Genomic DNA, 16,871 nt, shown 5'->3' with positions numbered 1-16,871 from the left:
TATTCTAAATGTTATATGTTATATTCTTTAGCCTCCATTCTAAGGCTAAAGGGTGGGTAGTCATTTAGTCATTTTATGAGTCAAACTGACAATGTTTCAAATATATATTTCATTATTTGTAATTAAAACCACTTTTAAATATTTATTTGGAGCAGTTAGTGTAGTGTTAATTGGTGGCATATCAATGTTCATTACACCAATTAACACTACATTACGTTAACTGCTCCAAAAATAATTCCAAATATTTTTTTCCATAAAATACCAGGAGGGTTAAACGCTAATTTCTGCAGGAATCAGAAAAAGCACTGAGCTTTTAAATGGGTGTGAGGGATGATGGTTTTGATCTCTGCTGTTAAAAAGATCCGGAATGATGGCATGTCTGATAAAGCTGGAAATTTTACCCCATTCTGGCCGTCAGTTTGAAACGCTAATGTCGTTTTTATCTCCATCACCCCCAACAGGACGAGGCATGTGGATGGAGATGGACTCCAGCTGGTTTGATGTCAGATGGGCCTGCTGTGCACAGCCAAGCTGTAGAAACACTTGCTTAAGAACAATTACAAGAACCTTCCATGTTCTGGAAGATCCTGCTCAGGCTTTCCAGCACAAGGCCCAGCTGAGGTGAAGAACATGAAGAACATTGATGATCTGGTTCTAATGGTTCATGTCGAGGGGTGGATCTACATATTAGGCAGCAAGTGAACAGTCAGTTCTTGAAGGTGATGAAGAAGGTGTTGAAGCAGGAAAAAATCTGAGTGTAAGAATCTGAGACACTTTGACAAGAACCAGACATAGTCTAGACGGCTGGTCATAGTCTAGACGACTGGGTCAGAACATCTCCAAAACATCTGGCAGGTCTTGTGGGGTGTTTCTGTTACACTCTTAATAATAAAAGTGCTACAATGATTCTTCTCCATCTTCGTCTCCACCACTTCTTCCTGGTCAGGAAGATGCAGCAGGTCTGGAACCTTTGTGGAACGACCAATCGTGGGCACAAGGCAGAAAGCCCTCTGAACATCGCAGGGTACCACACACAGCCACCTACTAGGGGGAATTGTCCATCTCTAACTACTCCAATCTAATTACAGTCATTGTCGGTCCAGAGACGTTGACTTTAGCTTAGCTTTGGTTGAAAGTTTGCAGTAGAGTAGATTCCAATGCAAGGCCTGGTTGTTATCAGTGAGGCAGAGCCACTTTCACTTACGGTGAATTTCATCAGTTCATTTGCTGAGAGCATGAGGAGGCATCATTGATTTTTGAGTCTGGCCACTATTAAACTCGTTCTAAATAAAAGACAGAGTGATCAGCAGTGAAAGACGCAGCTGAACAGCGATTTCAACTCAGTGCTCAATTTCAGCTTCTCTAAAGTCAAGGACTTCCACTATGACAGAGCTGATAGGACCTCTGAGAGCAGAGAGGATGAAACACTGGTATTTCAGTGGAGGCTAACGTTATTAAAGTTTCTGTGGTTTTCAGATGGATTTGTTTCTTAATCAAATGCATGATTTCTTTCACTAACTACCTCTGAGAGATACGGAACTGATGCACAGACTAAATGATTCATCTGTATGACATTCCTGCTTTCATCAAAAGGTTGCCTTCATGATGTGAATAGGGTTTGGAATGTGCTTGATTGTGTCGTGTTATTAGAGCAGACTGCATCCACTGCATAGTAATAATAATAAAAACAATAATAATAATGCTTCACAATGTTGATTCCCACTAATACAGTGATAGCCTGTAGCCACAACAGCACCATCTCTCCCAATGGGGGCTTGGAGAAAGGAGCTATCGCGGACTTTCCTTACAAGTATCCTTGTATAATCTCCACAGAAATCCCTGCTTATAACACAAAATTCTCTGCAGCGGCTTAAAGTCATCATGTGCAAAGCCGTGCACCAGCTAGAGGAGAATTAAGGAGTATCAATCTCCAGTAGTGGACTGTAGAGCAGTAGAAACACAGAGTGCTGATTCTGGATTGATGAAGATCCATTTGAACACATTTGGGATGAGTTGGACAGCTTGAGCTCTATTAAACAACTTGGAGGTGGGTTTAAGTAATGGAGCTCCACTGAACACCTTGGGGATGAGCTGGAGTTATGGGGCTTCATTCAACTCTTTTGAGATACGTTGGAGCTCCACTGAACACTTTTGGGATGAGTATAAATGCTGATTGTTTTTTAAACCCTTTGAGATGTGCTTCTTGTGAAGTTCCATCAAACACATTTTGGACTGAGTGAGCTCTGTTGAACATCTTTAGGAATAATTGGACTGATTGAGCTCAGTTGAGAACCTTTGTAAAGACTTAAACTGATTGAGCTCCTTTGAACATCTTTGAGATGGGTTTAAGTAATAGAGCTCCACTGAACACCTTAGGGATGAGCTGGAGTTATGGGGCTTTTATTAAACTCTTTTGAGATACGTTGGAGTCACAGAGCTCCATTGAACACTTTTGGGATGAGTATAAATGCTGAATGCTTTTTGAACCCCTTTGAGATTTGGTTCTTGTGAAGTGATTGAACTCTGTTGAACATCTTTGAGAAGACTTCGACTGATTGAGCTCCATTAAACACATTTGGGATGAGCTGGAGTTATGGAGCTCCACTGAACCCCCTATGATGCATTAGATGATGAAAGTCAATTTGAACTTCTTAGCTGGAGTATTGGAGCTTCATTGAACTACTTTGAGAAGACACTGAGTGATGGAGCGCCACTGAACTTTTTGGATATTACCTGGAGTGGTGGAGCTCCATTGACACTCTGTTGGGATGAGTTATAGTGAAGCTAAAAGCTCAGTTGAACTCCTTTAAGATGACCTGGACTGAAATAGAACAGCTTTGGGATTGGAGTTGGAGAGCTGGTGCTCCGTTAAACACCTATGGGATAAGTTGAAATGCTAAAGGCCTTTTGAACTCCTTTGTGATGAGTATGAGAACTGAAGCTGAGGTGGAGTTGGAATGATGAAGCTCCAAAAGTGATGGAGCTCTATTGAACACTAGTGCTAATCGGCTAATTGGGCAACATCAGTGCTCTTGTGGCTGAAATGGATCTCCGCAGCAAAGGTTCCTAAGTGATTTTGGCATGGAGTTTTTTGTTTTTTTTTCTTTTAGACTCTACACTAATGTGTGTGAAGGATGCTGTTCTTTACCAGTACCAACCCCAACCTTCACCTCAACAACCAAATCTTTTTATCTTTCTATAATATAAATTTCATTTATTATTTTGGTTCTTCCTCGTGGAGACCAGCCAGATGTCCCACAACCACTCAGTGTTTACTTTTTCATCAAACTGGAGAGATCTGGACTGCACAAATGGACATATATGAATGAATATATATATATATATATATATATATATATATATATATATATATATATGCACACTGAGTAAACAGCAGCAGTGCCTGGAGCTGGTTGGCTGGTTGTAGATCGTCAATAGAAGTGATCTACTGTGCTTTACTGGAATGACATAATACTTGTGACAGTTGGACGCAATCAAATCTAATCTATTGAGCAACACACTGCAATTACCCTTAAGCGCAGAAATCCATTCAGTGTGTATCGATCCGGGGGGACATGTAGTGGGAATTAATTTGGTTGCAAACTCTATTCTGTGGAGATGCTTATTGGACTTACTGCCCACACATGAGCAGCAGTGATACACACATGCCATTATGGAAGTATGCAAGCCAAAATAACTAAAGTAATAAAAATGAACCTGAAAAGGTGATGTAACACAAAAGTCTGCAACACTTAACACCTGTAGAAAACCTGTAGAATTATTGACTGTAAGCAGTCTGTTTGTTTAGAATTCAATTATTTTAAATGATTTGTTCTTTTTGTAAAATAAATGGCTATATAAGCAATCCTTGCATAGAATTAAGGGGCTGAATAAGCAGTCTGTTCTGATTTAAATGACCATAAACTGCAGAGAATTGAATGTCTATAAATAGTAGAATTAAATGTAGTATATGTATGCAAAAATAAATGTATAGTATAAGCATCATGTAGAACTTAAAGAAATAAAGAATTGTTTAATCCATCTGTGTAGAATTATATGGTTGCATAACCAATCTGTGTAGACGTCAATGACTGCATAAGCAGTCAGTGTAAAATTAAATGACTGTAGAAACAGTCTGTGTATGATTCCAGACACACTGTGTAGAATTAAATGGTTAAAATGGCTGTTTTACCAGTCTGTATGGCATTACATGACCTTAGAGAGTCTGTTTCGATAGACATAAAATGACGTGCAGACGTAATTGGTGTAGAATTGAATGACCACATAGTCTACTAGTCTGTGTAGAATTTAACAGATGTTCTGTTTAGAATTATATGACAACCAGCAGTCTGTGTAGAACTAAATGACTATGAACAGCATGTGTAGAATTAAACAACCACAAGTAGTCTGTTTAGAATTACATGGCTGCATAACCAGTCAATGTGGAATTAATTTGCAGCAGTCTGTGTAGAACTAAATGACTGCACAGACAGCCTGGTAGAACAAAACGATTGCATGAGCAGTTTGTATAGAATTAAATTAACTGCAAGATATGTATTGAATTAAATGACTAAACAATCTGTGCAAAATTTGATTACTACTACTTTAATTCTAGTGTTTGTAGAATAAAAAAGCCTGTGTAGAAATAAACAACTGTATAATCAATATGTGTAGACATAATGTTTAGCAGTCTGTGTAGAATTAAATGATGACATGATCAGTCTGTGTAGAAATAAATGACTGTATAACCTATGTGTAGAATGAATTTGTATCAGTGTGTAACATTAAACTACTGTGAGCAGTCTGTAGAAATAAACAAATGAATAATCTATGTGTAGAATTAAATTGTAGCAGTGTGTAGATTTAAATGACTGCATGAGCAGTCTGTGTAGACAAAAAGGACATTATAATCAATCTGTGTAGAATTTATTTGTAGCAGTGCATAGAATTAAACAACCACATAAGCATTCTGTGTAGAAATAAATAACTGTATAATATATGTGTATAATTAATTGGTAGCAGTCTGTGTAGAATTAAATGATGGCATGAGCAGTCCGTATAGAAATAACTGTATCAGGAGCCTGTCTGTGTAGAATTAAATGATGGCATGAGCAGTCTGTATAGAAATAACTGTATCAGGAGCCTGTCTGTGTAGAATTAAATGACGGCATGAGCAGTCTGTATAGAAATAACTGTATCAGGGGGCCTGTTTGTGTAGAATTAAATGACTGCATAAGCAGTGTGTAGAAATAACTATATAATGAGCTTGTTTGTGTAGAATTAAATGACTGCATATACAGTCTTTGTAGAAATAACTGTTTCAGGAGTAGTTAGTGTAGAATTAAACGACTGTATGAGCAGTCTGTGTAGAAAAACCTATATCAGGGGGCCGTTTTGTGTAGAATTAAACAACTGTATGAGCAGTCTGTGTAGAAAAACCTATATCAGGGGGCCTTTTTGTGTAGAATTAAACGACTGTATGAGCAGTCTGTGTAGAAAAACCTATATCAGGGGGCCTTTTTGTGTAGAATTAAACGACTGTATGAGCAGTCTGTGTAGAAATAACTGTTTCAGGAGTAGTTAGTGTAGAATTAAACGACTGTATGAGCAGTCTGTGTAGAAAAACCTATATCAGGGGGCCTTTTTGTGTAGAATTAAACAACTGTATGAGCAGTCTGTGTAGAAAAACCTATATCAGGGGGCCTTTTTGTGTAGAATTAAACGACTGTATGAGCAGTCTGTGTAGAAAAACCTATATCAGGGGGCCTTTTTGTGTAGAATTAAATGACTGTATGAGCAGTCTGTGTAGAAATAACTGTATCAGGAGCTTGTTTGTGTAGAATTGTGCAGCCTGTCCCTTTATTTGTGTAGAATTGTCTAAGGCACGGTGCAGAGCAGAGAAGGACAGTCGGACAGAAGCGATAGTGTAAAGTAACAGTGAACACAAGGTCACAGCCGGACTCGTGGTCAGCAGATCTGCTTTAGGCAGACCACCCAGTGCTGTTCTGCAGCCGTCACTGGATTGGTGGGGGCTGGAGAGGAGGCAGAGGCTCAGCAGCGCAGGAGCGGAGGAAAGGGAAGAGCTCTGTTCCCCTCCTCATCTTCGCTCCTTCTTCAGCAGCGCAGAGCGGACGCAGCGGCTGCGAGGAAGGACGCAGACAAGTGAGGTTAGACCATCTGAGACCACCTGTCCCGGAAGAGTGACCGACCGACCACGTTCCAGAGGAGAGGAGCGGAGAGGACGCCTCTGGGCTCTGGTCCTGCTTCTGGTTTTGGGGTTCTGTGCGATTGAGCATGTGAGGATGTGTGAGTGAAGGTGTGGAGAACAGCGCTGAGTCTCAGAAGTTGCCTACAGAGCGCTGTCGTGAGGGTCTGGTGGGCTGGAATGGAAAGCAGCACCCTGACTCTGGTTTCCTGAAGTTTCCTGCGCGTCTGGAATCGGGGGATGCACCTGGATAGACCAGAGGAAGCTTGGAAAGCTGGAGAGAGGCTTGAGTGAGCTCTTTGCACGAAAGGAGAGGATGCTCTGCTGGAGAACACGTTCATAATTGTTCCTCTACATTTCCCCTCACTCAGTCCTGAGCTCGGGGCTCCTCTGGATTGTAGCTGCGCGCGTGAACGTGGGGATGGAAGGCTGCGTCTGTTTTCAAGCCAGTCTGGAGCTCTGAAACTGAGGAGCATCTGAGGAGCTTTACTCCACGTCTGGAGATCGCAGCGTCTTAAACACGGAGTCCAGAGGGATTTTATCATGATTGTCCTCAATGCTCTGACTGTCCTCTTCCTCCTGGGTGAGTACCAGCGCTGAGACGCGCGAGCAAGAGTGCATGTCCGAGGCGTAATTGCGCAAAGTTGCGCACACAGCTATGCTTTGCAATGCACGTGTTTGTCCATTTACGTTCGTAAGAAGGGCTTCTCGTGAAGTTTCTCGTGCACGGTCCTCAGGCGCGTTCGCGCGCGGAGCTGTCCGCGGTGCTGAAAGCGCAGAGAGGCAAGACTTTTACGCAGCTGGGGTCGTTTTAAATCCGCGCGTAATTCTCGCGGTCTCGTTCAGTCAACTTTCCCTTCAGAACTGCACCTTTTAGGCTCGTGCACGCGCGTCATTCCAGTCCAGTCTTTCAGCCGGGGTGCGAGAGCCACTTTCGCGCGCTCTCCTCTCTCCTTTTCATCCCAATGAGGATGGATTGTGTTTGACGTCTCGAGGGGAAAAAACTACTTACAACTGTCACTTCCACTCAGCACGAGCCGGGTAATTTAATCATGCAGCAGCAGAAGAAGCAGCAGCAGTAGCAGTTCCCTGCCCCGCCGATAGATGTCGCTTTGGGGCGCTCATCCGCTCCCAGCCCTTCTAATTAGTGACTTTAAGAAGCTTGACATGTTTAATTGTGCACACAAAGCTTGTATAATCTCTATAGTGAAGCACTGACCAATAGAATGAGACGCTCTGGGCTCTAAAGTCACAGTGCCCAGTGCTGAGTGTGGGCTAGAACGGTTTAAAGACCCCCAGCATTGGGAGAAGTGGGCTTTGCTGGAGTGGTGGAGCTCCTTCAAATACTTTTGGAAAGGTAGAGGCTGTTACTGCAATAAAGAGGGGTAAACTTCCTATTAGTGCCCTTGGTTTCAGAAGAAGGGCTGGAGGACCAGGTGTATACACATACATTACAGTGGACAAAAGTATTGGGACACTTGCGTATTTAGTGTTTCCTCAGAAATCAAGGATATTAAAAAGAGTTGATTCTGCTTGTGTTGGAGTAACTGTCTCTACTGGCCAGAGAAGAAGAGTTTTCACTAGATTTTGGAGCTGGAGCATTGCTGTGAGGATTTGATAGCAATCTGCGACAAGAGCGTTAGTGAGGTCAGAATGTCAGATGATCACCACCCCACCTAATCATCCCCAACTCATCCCAAAAGTATTGGATGGAGCACCCTCATGTCACCAGTATCAGGTCAAGCTGTGTGTGTTTGTGCATTTGCACATATATGTCAGCAATGGGTGCAACTTGAAGTAGCTGAATGTTCATTAGAAGGGGTGTCCGCAAACATTTGGACATGTAGCATGCATGTTTATGACATCGGTCATGAAGTTTTAAAGCAAAAGGTGAGCGATGACTAGCTTCCAATGTCTTTGGGCTGAGTTGGAGCACCTGAACTAATTATGACCTCACTGATGCATTTGTGGGACTGAATGCAATCAAATTCTCCACACAGCAATGTTCCAGAATCTTGTGTAAACTGATTTTGCTGCAGTAAAAAAGGCGAAGCTCCCAGTTAATACCCTTGATTTCAGAAGAACCTCTGGAGGGGCAGGTGTCTACACCCTGCTGTACAGTAGAGTGACCAGGGGCAAATCTATCAAGACCCAGTTGCTGATCCGTGCTGTTGACGTCATACGTGTTTATCAGATCAGTGGGATTGGTTGATTGGTCTGGGTTTCGGGTCTGGGTTTGGGGTGATGGTGTGGTGTTGGTTCAGCTCCTGGTCTGCTTTACTGTAGATCGCTCCTCTCTCTGGAGTCTAACACACTTCAGCTCCTGTACCAAGAAACAATGGCTGGACTAAGAAGCTCCACTGTGGTTCTAGACATTACTTAGACCTTCTGTAAATGTTGTTCCTCTGCTTGAGCTGTTTTTTTAAAGATTTCACCCTGTTTACATCTGGTCATAAATATCAGGATTATGTCTAGATAAGGCCAAGCCACAAAAATCGAAGTGCAAAGCAACGCACCCCAGAATAATTTAAACCAGATACTAATCCCATTCAGGAAGTGGTCTGAGACACATCTTAGCCATGTTACAACCTACACTCCTCCCATTCCAACCAAATCCCCTCTTAATACAACTGAAACTTCTTCCAGTCCAACCAAAACCCCTCCCAGTCCAACCAAAACCCCTCCCAATACAACTGAAACTTCTCCCAGTCCAGCCAAAACCCCTTCCAGAACAACCAAAACTCCTCCCAGTACGACCAAATCCCCTCCCAAAATAACTGAAACTCCTCCCAGTCCAACCAATTCCCTTTCAGTACAACCCAATCCCCTCCCAGTACAACCAAAACCCCCTCCAGTACAACCAAAACCCCTTCCAGGACAACCGAAACTCATCCTAATACAACTATAACTCCTCCTAATACAACGAAAGCCCCTCCCAGTACAACCAAAACCCCTCCCAATACAACTGAAACTCCTCCCAGTCCAACCCAATCCCCTCCCAGTACGACCAAAACCCCCTTCAGTACAACCAAAACCCCTCCCAATACAACTGAAACTCCTCCCAATTCAACCAAAACCCCTTCTAGTACAACCCAATCCCCTTTCAGTACAACCGAAACTCCTCCCAGTATAACCAAAACCCCTCCCAGTATAACCAAAACTGCTCCCAGTACTAAACGCCAGTACATCAAGCAAGTTTGCATAATCTGTCCCACGCAGCAATCAGATTTTAGTCTGACTAACCGGAGACCCACTGGACTGCCCAGTGTGGCTACACATGTGGCTGAAGTCTGATCAAAATACGATGCAGATACTAGTCAGATGAAGTGAACAGGGGTAAACGGGGTCTTTCACTTTTACTGCAGTCAGTACTTCACTGCAGGAGAAACACTTTTACTGGATGATGGCTTTAGAATACTCATAATCAATAATCATTAACGTCTGGTTTCCTGGACAGGGATTAAGCCTAAGGAAATATAGTCCATGACCAGGCTTAGTCTTAATCCCTGTCCTGGAAATGAACCTGAGCGCACAGTCGTAGTCTGACGTTTAGATGCACTTATTATTGAGATGAATACCATGATTCATTTGAACTTGTGTATGAGTATCATTTGAACATTGTGAACCTGAGTATGAGGCTTCCACCGCCATGTTTAACAGCTGGTGCAGTGTTTACAGGGTTGAATCCCTCACCCTTACTCCTCCAATCATCACTGTCTCATCTGATATTAAAACCTTCCTCCAGAGGGCTTTTCTCTACCTGTGGTGATCCAGCTGCAAACTTTAGCCAATCTTGAAGATGTGGATTTTGGAGGTGGAGCTTCTCTCTCAGTCCATATGATGTAAAACTGGCCTGACTGTAGACAGCAGTTTCCAGTTCATTTACATTACATTTACATTTATGGCATTTAGCTGACGCTCTTATCCAGAGCGACTTACAAGGTTACTCGTATTACACAGGTGGGCTAATGTAGTGTTAGGAGTCTTGCCCAAGGACTCTTATTGGTGTAGCGCAGCATAGTCACCCAGACCGGGAATCGAACCCTGGTCTCCCAAATGCTGTTGTAATGGCAGGTGGCGGTGTTATCTGTTGCGCCACACCAACCACTGTTCGTGTCAGGCATGATCTTTGGTGGTTCTTGGGCTGTTCTTGAGGTGGACAGTTTGGGTCTTCTTTCAGACCATGGTAAAGTGGCAACATCTCCCAAGGACTTGTTCTTATGGACCATCTTGGAATCTGCAGGTGTTGAAAAGTAATGGCTCCAGGAGACGTACCTGACTTGAGTAGATCTACATTGGTCAGTCCAATGAGTGCTGTCAATCAAACCCTGTTTATCTGTGAGAAGCTACCAGCTGTAGTCCATCATGATCACAAGCAGGGCGTTAAAAGGTCTTGGCCTTGGCAAGTTGAAAGACATTTTCAGTGAACTTTCAGAACCAGGCAATTAATAAGAGTGTGTGTTGATTTCAGACAACCCCCTTCTGAGGTGGTCCTGCTTCTTCATGATCCCATCCACTTTGGGCAGTGTACCATGTCCAACACAGCCCCAGAGCACGATGCCTCCACCACCAAGCTTAACATTTATAGTTCTGACCCGATTCTGTGTCGATTCAGAAAACTTGTGACTGAGCTCTTGTTTTTAGTGTCCCTTTACTTAGAAGGTCCATCATAGATGCTCTGTAGATGCTCACCTCCCATTCAACTAACATTCTACTGAATGCACCCATTAAGGTTAAGATTATTTAGGGTTAGAGTAAGGTCTACAGTTACATTTAATAACCAGATAATACAGAATACTACAGATTTAGTTGAATATTTCTATGAAAGATGTATGTTGTAGCTCATTCTGCCCCAAGATACGAACAGTTGATCACTGCCATGGTCTCCATATCCATGAGAAGTGTATGTAAACTGTAGTTCCTACACATTTAAATTCTGCCCTCCGCCTCACTGCTGCCTCCAGCCTAACTCTCCTCATATCTCCTCCCAGGCGATGTGGTGTGCTCCATGGTCAGCTCCTCCAGCCTGTCTGGACTGGGCACTCATGGCTGGAGGGCTCCGATGGACTGCCTAAGGGCGAGCGAGATGTGCAACCAGAACCCTCAGTGCAGCTCTCGCTTCCGTATCATGCGCCAGTGCCTGGTGGGCCGGGACAGGACCACCATGCTGGCCAACAAGGAGTGCCAGGCAGCGCTGGAGGTTCTGCAGGACAGCCCGCTGTACGACTGCCGCTGCAAGAGGGGCATGAAGAAGGAGCTGCAGTGTCTGCAGAGCTACTGGAGCATCCACATGGGCCTGAATGAAGGTAAGGAGGAGTCTGGGCTCAGTCCCTACGCTTTAGGCTACTAGCAGGGTTGCCAGGTTTTAAACATTTGGGCTAAATTTAATGTACACAGTTTCCCTCCTCAGTAGTCGACCAGCCAAGGCATATTAGGTTTCTTTGGATTCTTTAGTTTTACACTCAAGCTACAAAGCTAATGTAGCTAATAAGGTATGGAAGCTTATGTGCACCAATTAGCATGGTGCTTACTGAAGGCCTGAATTAAACACACACACACATATTATATACTTGGAATTGACTGGAATATATATATTATAGCATCATAAAATCCACCTAGCAACACTGTCAGAACCACTTAGCAACATCACAGCAACCTTTTGGGATACCATAACAACCACTTAGCAACACTATTGCACCCATCTACTTAGCACTTAGCATCTTGCAAATACCACAGCAACCACATAGGATACCACAGAAACCACTTAGCAACCACCATAGCAACTACCTGGCATGCCACAGCACCAACCTCCACTTCAAACACCTGGGAAAGCACTGCAACCCTCTAGCTACACTGATGAAACCACCTAGCAAACATCTTAGCAACATTTAAGCAACTACTTGGAGGACCAAAGCAACCACCTAGCAGTCTCATATCAACCATGTAGCAACACCATAGCCACCATCTATAAAACTACTATACTACCTACTTAACTGTACTTATACCAGGGAAAGTTACCAAAATGTAGAGGCAACCACATAGCAACACTATAGGAAGCACATAGCAACCACCTAGCAACACCATAGCAACCATCCAGAAAACTATACTACCTACCTAACTATACCTATACCTGGAAAAGTGGTCAAAATGTAGAGGCAACAACCTAGCAACACTATAGGAACCACATAGCAACCACCTAGCAACACCACAGCAACCATCCAGAAAACTATACTACCTACCTAACTATACCTATACCTGGAAAAGTGATCCAAATGTAGAGGCAACCACCTAGCAACACTATAGGAACCACATAGCAACCACCTAGCAACACCATAGCAACCATCCAGAAACCTATACTCCCTACCTAATTATACCTATACCTGGAAAAGTGGTCCAAATGTAGAGGCAACCACCTAGCAACACTATAGGAACCACATAGCAACCACCTAGCAACACCATAGCAACCATCCAAAAAACTATACTACCTATCTAACTATACCTATACCTGGAAAAGAGATCCAAATGTAGAGGCAACCACCTAGCAACACTATAGGAACCACCTAGCAACCACCTAGCAACATCATAGCAACCATCCAGAAACCTATACTCCCTACCTAACTATACCTATACCTGGAAAAGTGGTCAAAATGTAGAGGCGACCACCTAGCAACACTATAGGAACCACATAGCAACCACCTAGCAACACCATAGCAACCATCCAGAAAACTATACCACCTATCTAAACTATACCTATACCTGGAAAAGTGGTCCAAATGTAGAGGCAACCACCTAGCAACACTATAGGAACCACATAGCAACCACCTAGCAACACCATAGCAACCATCCAGAAAACTATACCACCTACCTAAACTATACCTATACCTGGAAAAGTGGTCCAAATGTAGAGGCAACAACCTAGCAACACTATAGGAACCACATAGCAACCACCTAGCAACACCATAGCAACCATCCAGAAAACTATACCACCTATCTAAACTATACCTATACCTGGAAAAGTGGTCCAAATGTAGAGGCAACCACCTAGCAACACTATAGGAACCACATAGCAACCACCTAGCAACACCATAGCAACCATCCAGAAAACTATACCACCTATCTAAACTATACCTATACCTGGAAAAGTGGTCCAAATGTAGAGGCAACCACTAAACTGATGTTTCACATTAGATTAGATGGTGAATAGCGTTACTGAGCTCGGGCTCCTGTTTGTGAAGTGATAGTCGCTTGCTTAGACGTGAGTTATTATAAAGTGCTTCTGGGTATTTACAGAGAGCTTTTTCAAAGTGTTTGAAGGCTTTTATGTGTGTATATACAGTATATGTATGTGTGTGTGTGTGTGTTTGAGCGAGTGTGTGAAAAAAATGAAGCCCTACCTGTTTCCGCTGCCTGATCTTTCTGTGATGGACCACTCAGACGCGAGGGACAGCGTTTAGCGTTTTAGCTTTTGAGCGTGTTGGGGAATCATTAGAGGATTTGGGCTTTTTTTAAAAGCAGGCTGAATTATAACCCATCTGCTTTGGCAGTTGCTGCCGGAGCCGCAACAAATAGTCCTATTGATGCCAGTAATCAGGGAGCGCTTTTAAAGCCACCGCCGCTCTCAGGCCTGCTATTTCAATGAGGCATTGTGGACTGCCAGGCGTGCTAACTGCCTGCTAAGGTAAAATACACACACACACACACACACACACACACACACACACAGAGCCTCCTTTCATCGCAGTCTGTGTATAAACAGATGAGACTCTCCAGAAAGTTAATTCCCTGCGAGTGTGGCACATCCTAACCCATCACATTAGAGAAGTCTGCGGGGGCCAGACGCAGCGCAGGATTCAGTGGACGTGTTTTATTGTTTATCCGAGGCTCAGGATCATTAGGAGCTGCCGAGGGCAGCGGCTGCTCTCAGGCTTTCCTGCTCTGAGCAGGCGAGCCTGTGTACAGGCTAATAACTGCATGTTTATGCTGTCAGCCCATTGTGGAGCAGGGTTATTTATTTTGGCCGTGTCCAGCATGCCCACTCGCTCAGACCGAGCGCACAGCAGATTTTTACACACTTATATTAATAAAATAAAAATCTGTAAACGGTCCCTCAATGATATTATTATGGTTATGCACTGTAAGGCGATATGCAGCCATATTATTATCTGATTTCTATCATTAGCATCTTTCCGTTTTTTTTGGCCTGATTTCTTGTCACTCAGTTTTTCAAGATATCGGCATAGTGCCGAGCTTTTTGATTGGACATATGGTTTCCATGAACAACGGAATTCATATGAAATTTGTTCAAATAGGAATCAACAACATGGGGTACCACAGAACAGCAGCACATGATACCATAGCAGCTGCCTAGCAACCATTAAGCAACAGTAAAGCAGCATCCTTGCACTCGACACCACTTAACAACACCATAGCAAAATCAACCACCTAGGATAACATAGCAACTGCCCGGCAACCTCTTAGCAACCACTAAGCAACACTTGGCAACACCATAGCAAAACCAATCACCTGGGATACCATAACAACCACCTTAGCATCACCTTAGGAACCACTTCGGTTACCATAGCAGCTGCTTAGCAACCATTAAGCAACAGTAAAGCAGCAGTCTTGCACTCCACACCACTTAACAACACCATAGCAAAATCAAACACCTGGGATACCGTGGCAACGGCCTAGGAGCCACTTAGCAACACCTAAGCAAACACCAAAGAAAACATAGCAGCTGCCTAACAACCTCTTAGCAACCACTAAGCAACACTAAAGCAGCCATCGAGCAAGCACTTGGCATCATAGCAAAACCAATCACCTGGGATACCATAGCAACCACCTTAGCAACACCATAGGGACCACTTGGGTTACCATAGCAATTGTGTGGCAAACACTAGGCAACATTAAACAGCAATCTAGCAAGCACTTATCATCATATCAGTCTCCTGTGATGCCCTAGCAACCACCTAACAACATAGTGACCACCTAGTAACATGGTATGATCAGTTAACAACCACCTAGCAACACCATAACTACTTAGTATAACCACATCCACCACTTAGAGACACCATAGCAACTACTTATTAGCCATAGCAGCCACTTAGGAACACCATAGTTACTACTTAGTAGCTATAGTTATACGAAGTAGTTGCTATGGTGTCCCTAAGTGGCTCGTCTTTCAGAAATCCACTACAGTCTGTTCTGTCGAGCCAACAATGAGCAGCACATGAAAAACTACAGGTTTGTCTGGAGTGGACGAGGAGTGAGTGCAGCAGCGGTGATTACAGGCCGACACAACTAAATCAAATCTGCTGAAAACACACACACACACACACACACACACACACACACACACACACACAATCAGCCCAGTCTAGCAGGCTTACACAACAAATCCAGCCAGCCAGGAGCTCCTCATCACACGTTTATCTTTCCCTCGCTTCTGTCTGACGAGGCAGGCTGGGATTTTCTCCTGCTGAATAAATACAAACACACACAGACGCTCTGAAAGACTCAGCGCTGGACACTGAGAGAGGGACAGGAAGTGAAAAATGGGTTTCTGTCTGTCTGTTTGTGAGTGTGTGTGTGTGTGTTTGGGGAAGACACAGAGACACCGTCCTTGAGAACACAAAATCATTTCATTGCTGTCATTTAAACTTTTCTTTTTCTTTTTTAGACCATTTAAAACCTCAGCTGTGTCTGTGCTCTGTAGAAACGGTAGAGACGCTCCGTGCTGAACGGACCAGGTGGAGGTTAAAGCAGCAGCTTGCTGAAAGTTCTAATCCCCCGGTTTCCTCCTTTCAGCAGAGTGCTGTTGACCAGCTCAGACCGGTTATGTGTCTACAGTTTAATCCTTCAGTTTTACACTGGTTCTGATACTGTAATCAATACACACAGACACTGTACACACATCCCAGAGAGAGAGAAAGAGAAAGACAGACAGAAAGACAGACAGACAGACAGACAGGTGGCTAGATAAACAGACAGATGTCTGGATGGAAAGGCAGGTGGACATACAGGCAGACAAACAGAAAGGCAGACAGACAGACAGAGATAGACAGTTAGATAGATAGCTGGATAGATAGGCAGATAGATAGACAGACAGAGACTGACAGACAGACAGACAGATAGATAGATAGATAGATAGATAGATAGATAGACAGACAGACAGACAGATATATAGACAGACAGACAGATAGATAGATAGATAGATAGATAGATAGATAGATAGATAGATAGATAGATAGATAGATATCTACAGTGAAATTAGAGGTAAGGGAGACGACAAGATGAACACAGAATGAAAAGGATGAAAGAGGGAGAGAGAGAGAGAGAGAGAGAGAGAGAGGGAGAGAAAGAGGGAGAGAGAGGGAGAGAGATAGAGAGAGAGGGAGAGAGAGAGATATAGAGAGAGAGGGAGAGAGAGAGAGAGAGAGAGAGAGAGAGAGGGAGAGAGAGAGAGAGAGAGAGAGAGGGAGAGAAAGAGGGAGAGAGATAGAGAGAGAGGGAGAGAGAGAGATATAGAGAGAGAGAGAGAGAGAGAGAGAGAGAGGGAGAGAGAGAGAGAGAGAGAGGGAGAGAGAGAGAGAGAGAGAGAGAGAGAGGAGAGAGAGAGAGAGAGAGAGAGAGGGAAGGAGAGAGAGGGAGAGAGAGGGAGAGAGAA

At 43.6% G+C, this 16,871-nt stretch overlaps 1 protein-coding gene across 1 annotated transcript in view; it reads left to right on the top strand.

The window, feature by feature from the left end:
* The first annotated feature begins 5,979 nt into the window (after nt 1-5,979).
* Nucleotides 5,980-16,871, top strand: part of gfra2b (GDNF family receptor alpha 2b) — a 79,527-nt gene continuing 68,635 nt past the window's right edge. The window contains exons 1-2 of the mRNA XM_072659224.1: nt 5,980-6,788; nt 11,197-11,511. Coding sequence (XP_072515325.1) covers nt 6,749-6,788; nt 11,197-11,511 — 355 coding nt within the window. The 5' untranslated portion in view covers nt 5,980-6,748. The remainder of the gene's footprint in view (nt 6,789-11,196; nt 11,512-16,871) is intronic.

The sequence above is a fragment of the Salminus brasiliensis genome, chromosome 16, assembly GCF_030463535.1.
Source record: "Salminus brasiliensis chromosome 16, fSalBra1.hap2, whole genome shotgun sequence".
NCBI classification, from domain to species: domain Eukaryota; kingdom Metazoa; phylum Chordata; class Actinopteri; order Characiformes; family Bryconidae; genus Salminus; species Salminus brasiliensis.
This window is presented reverse-complemented; position numbering and strand designations above follow the sequence as displayed.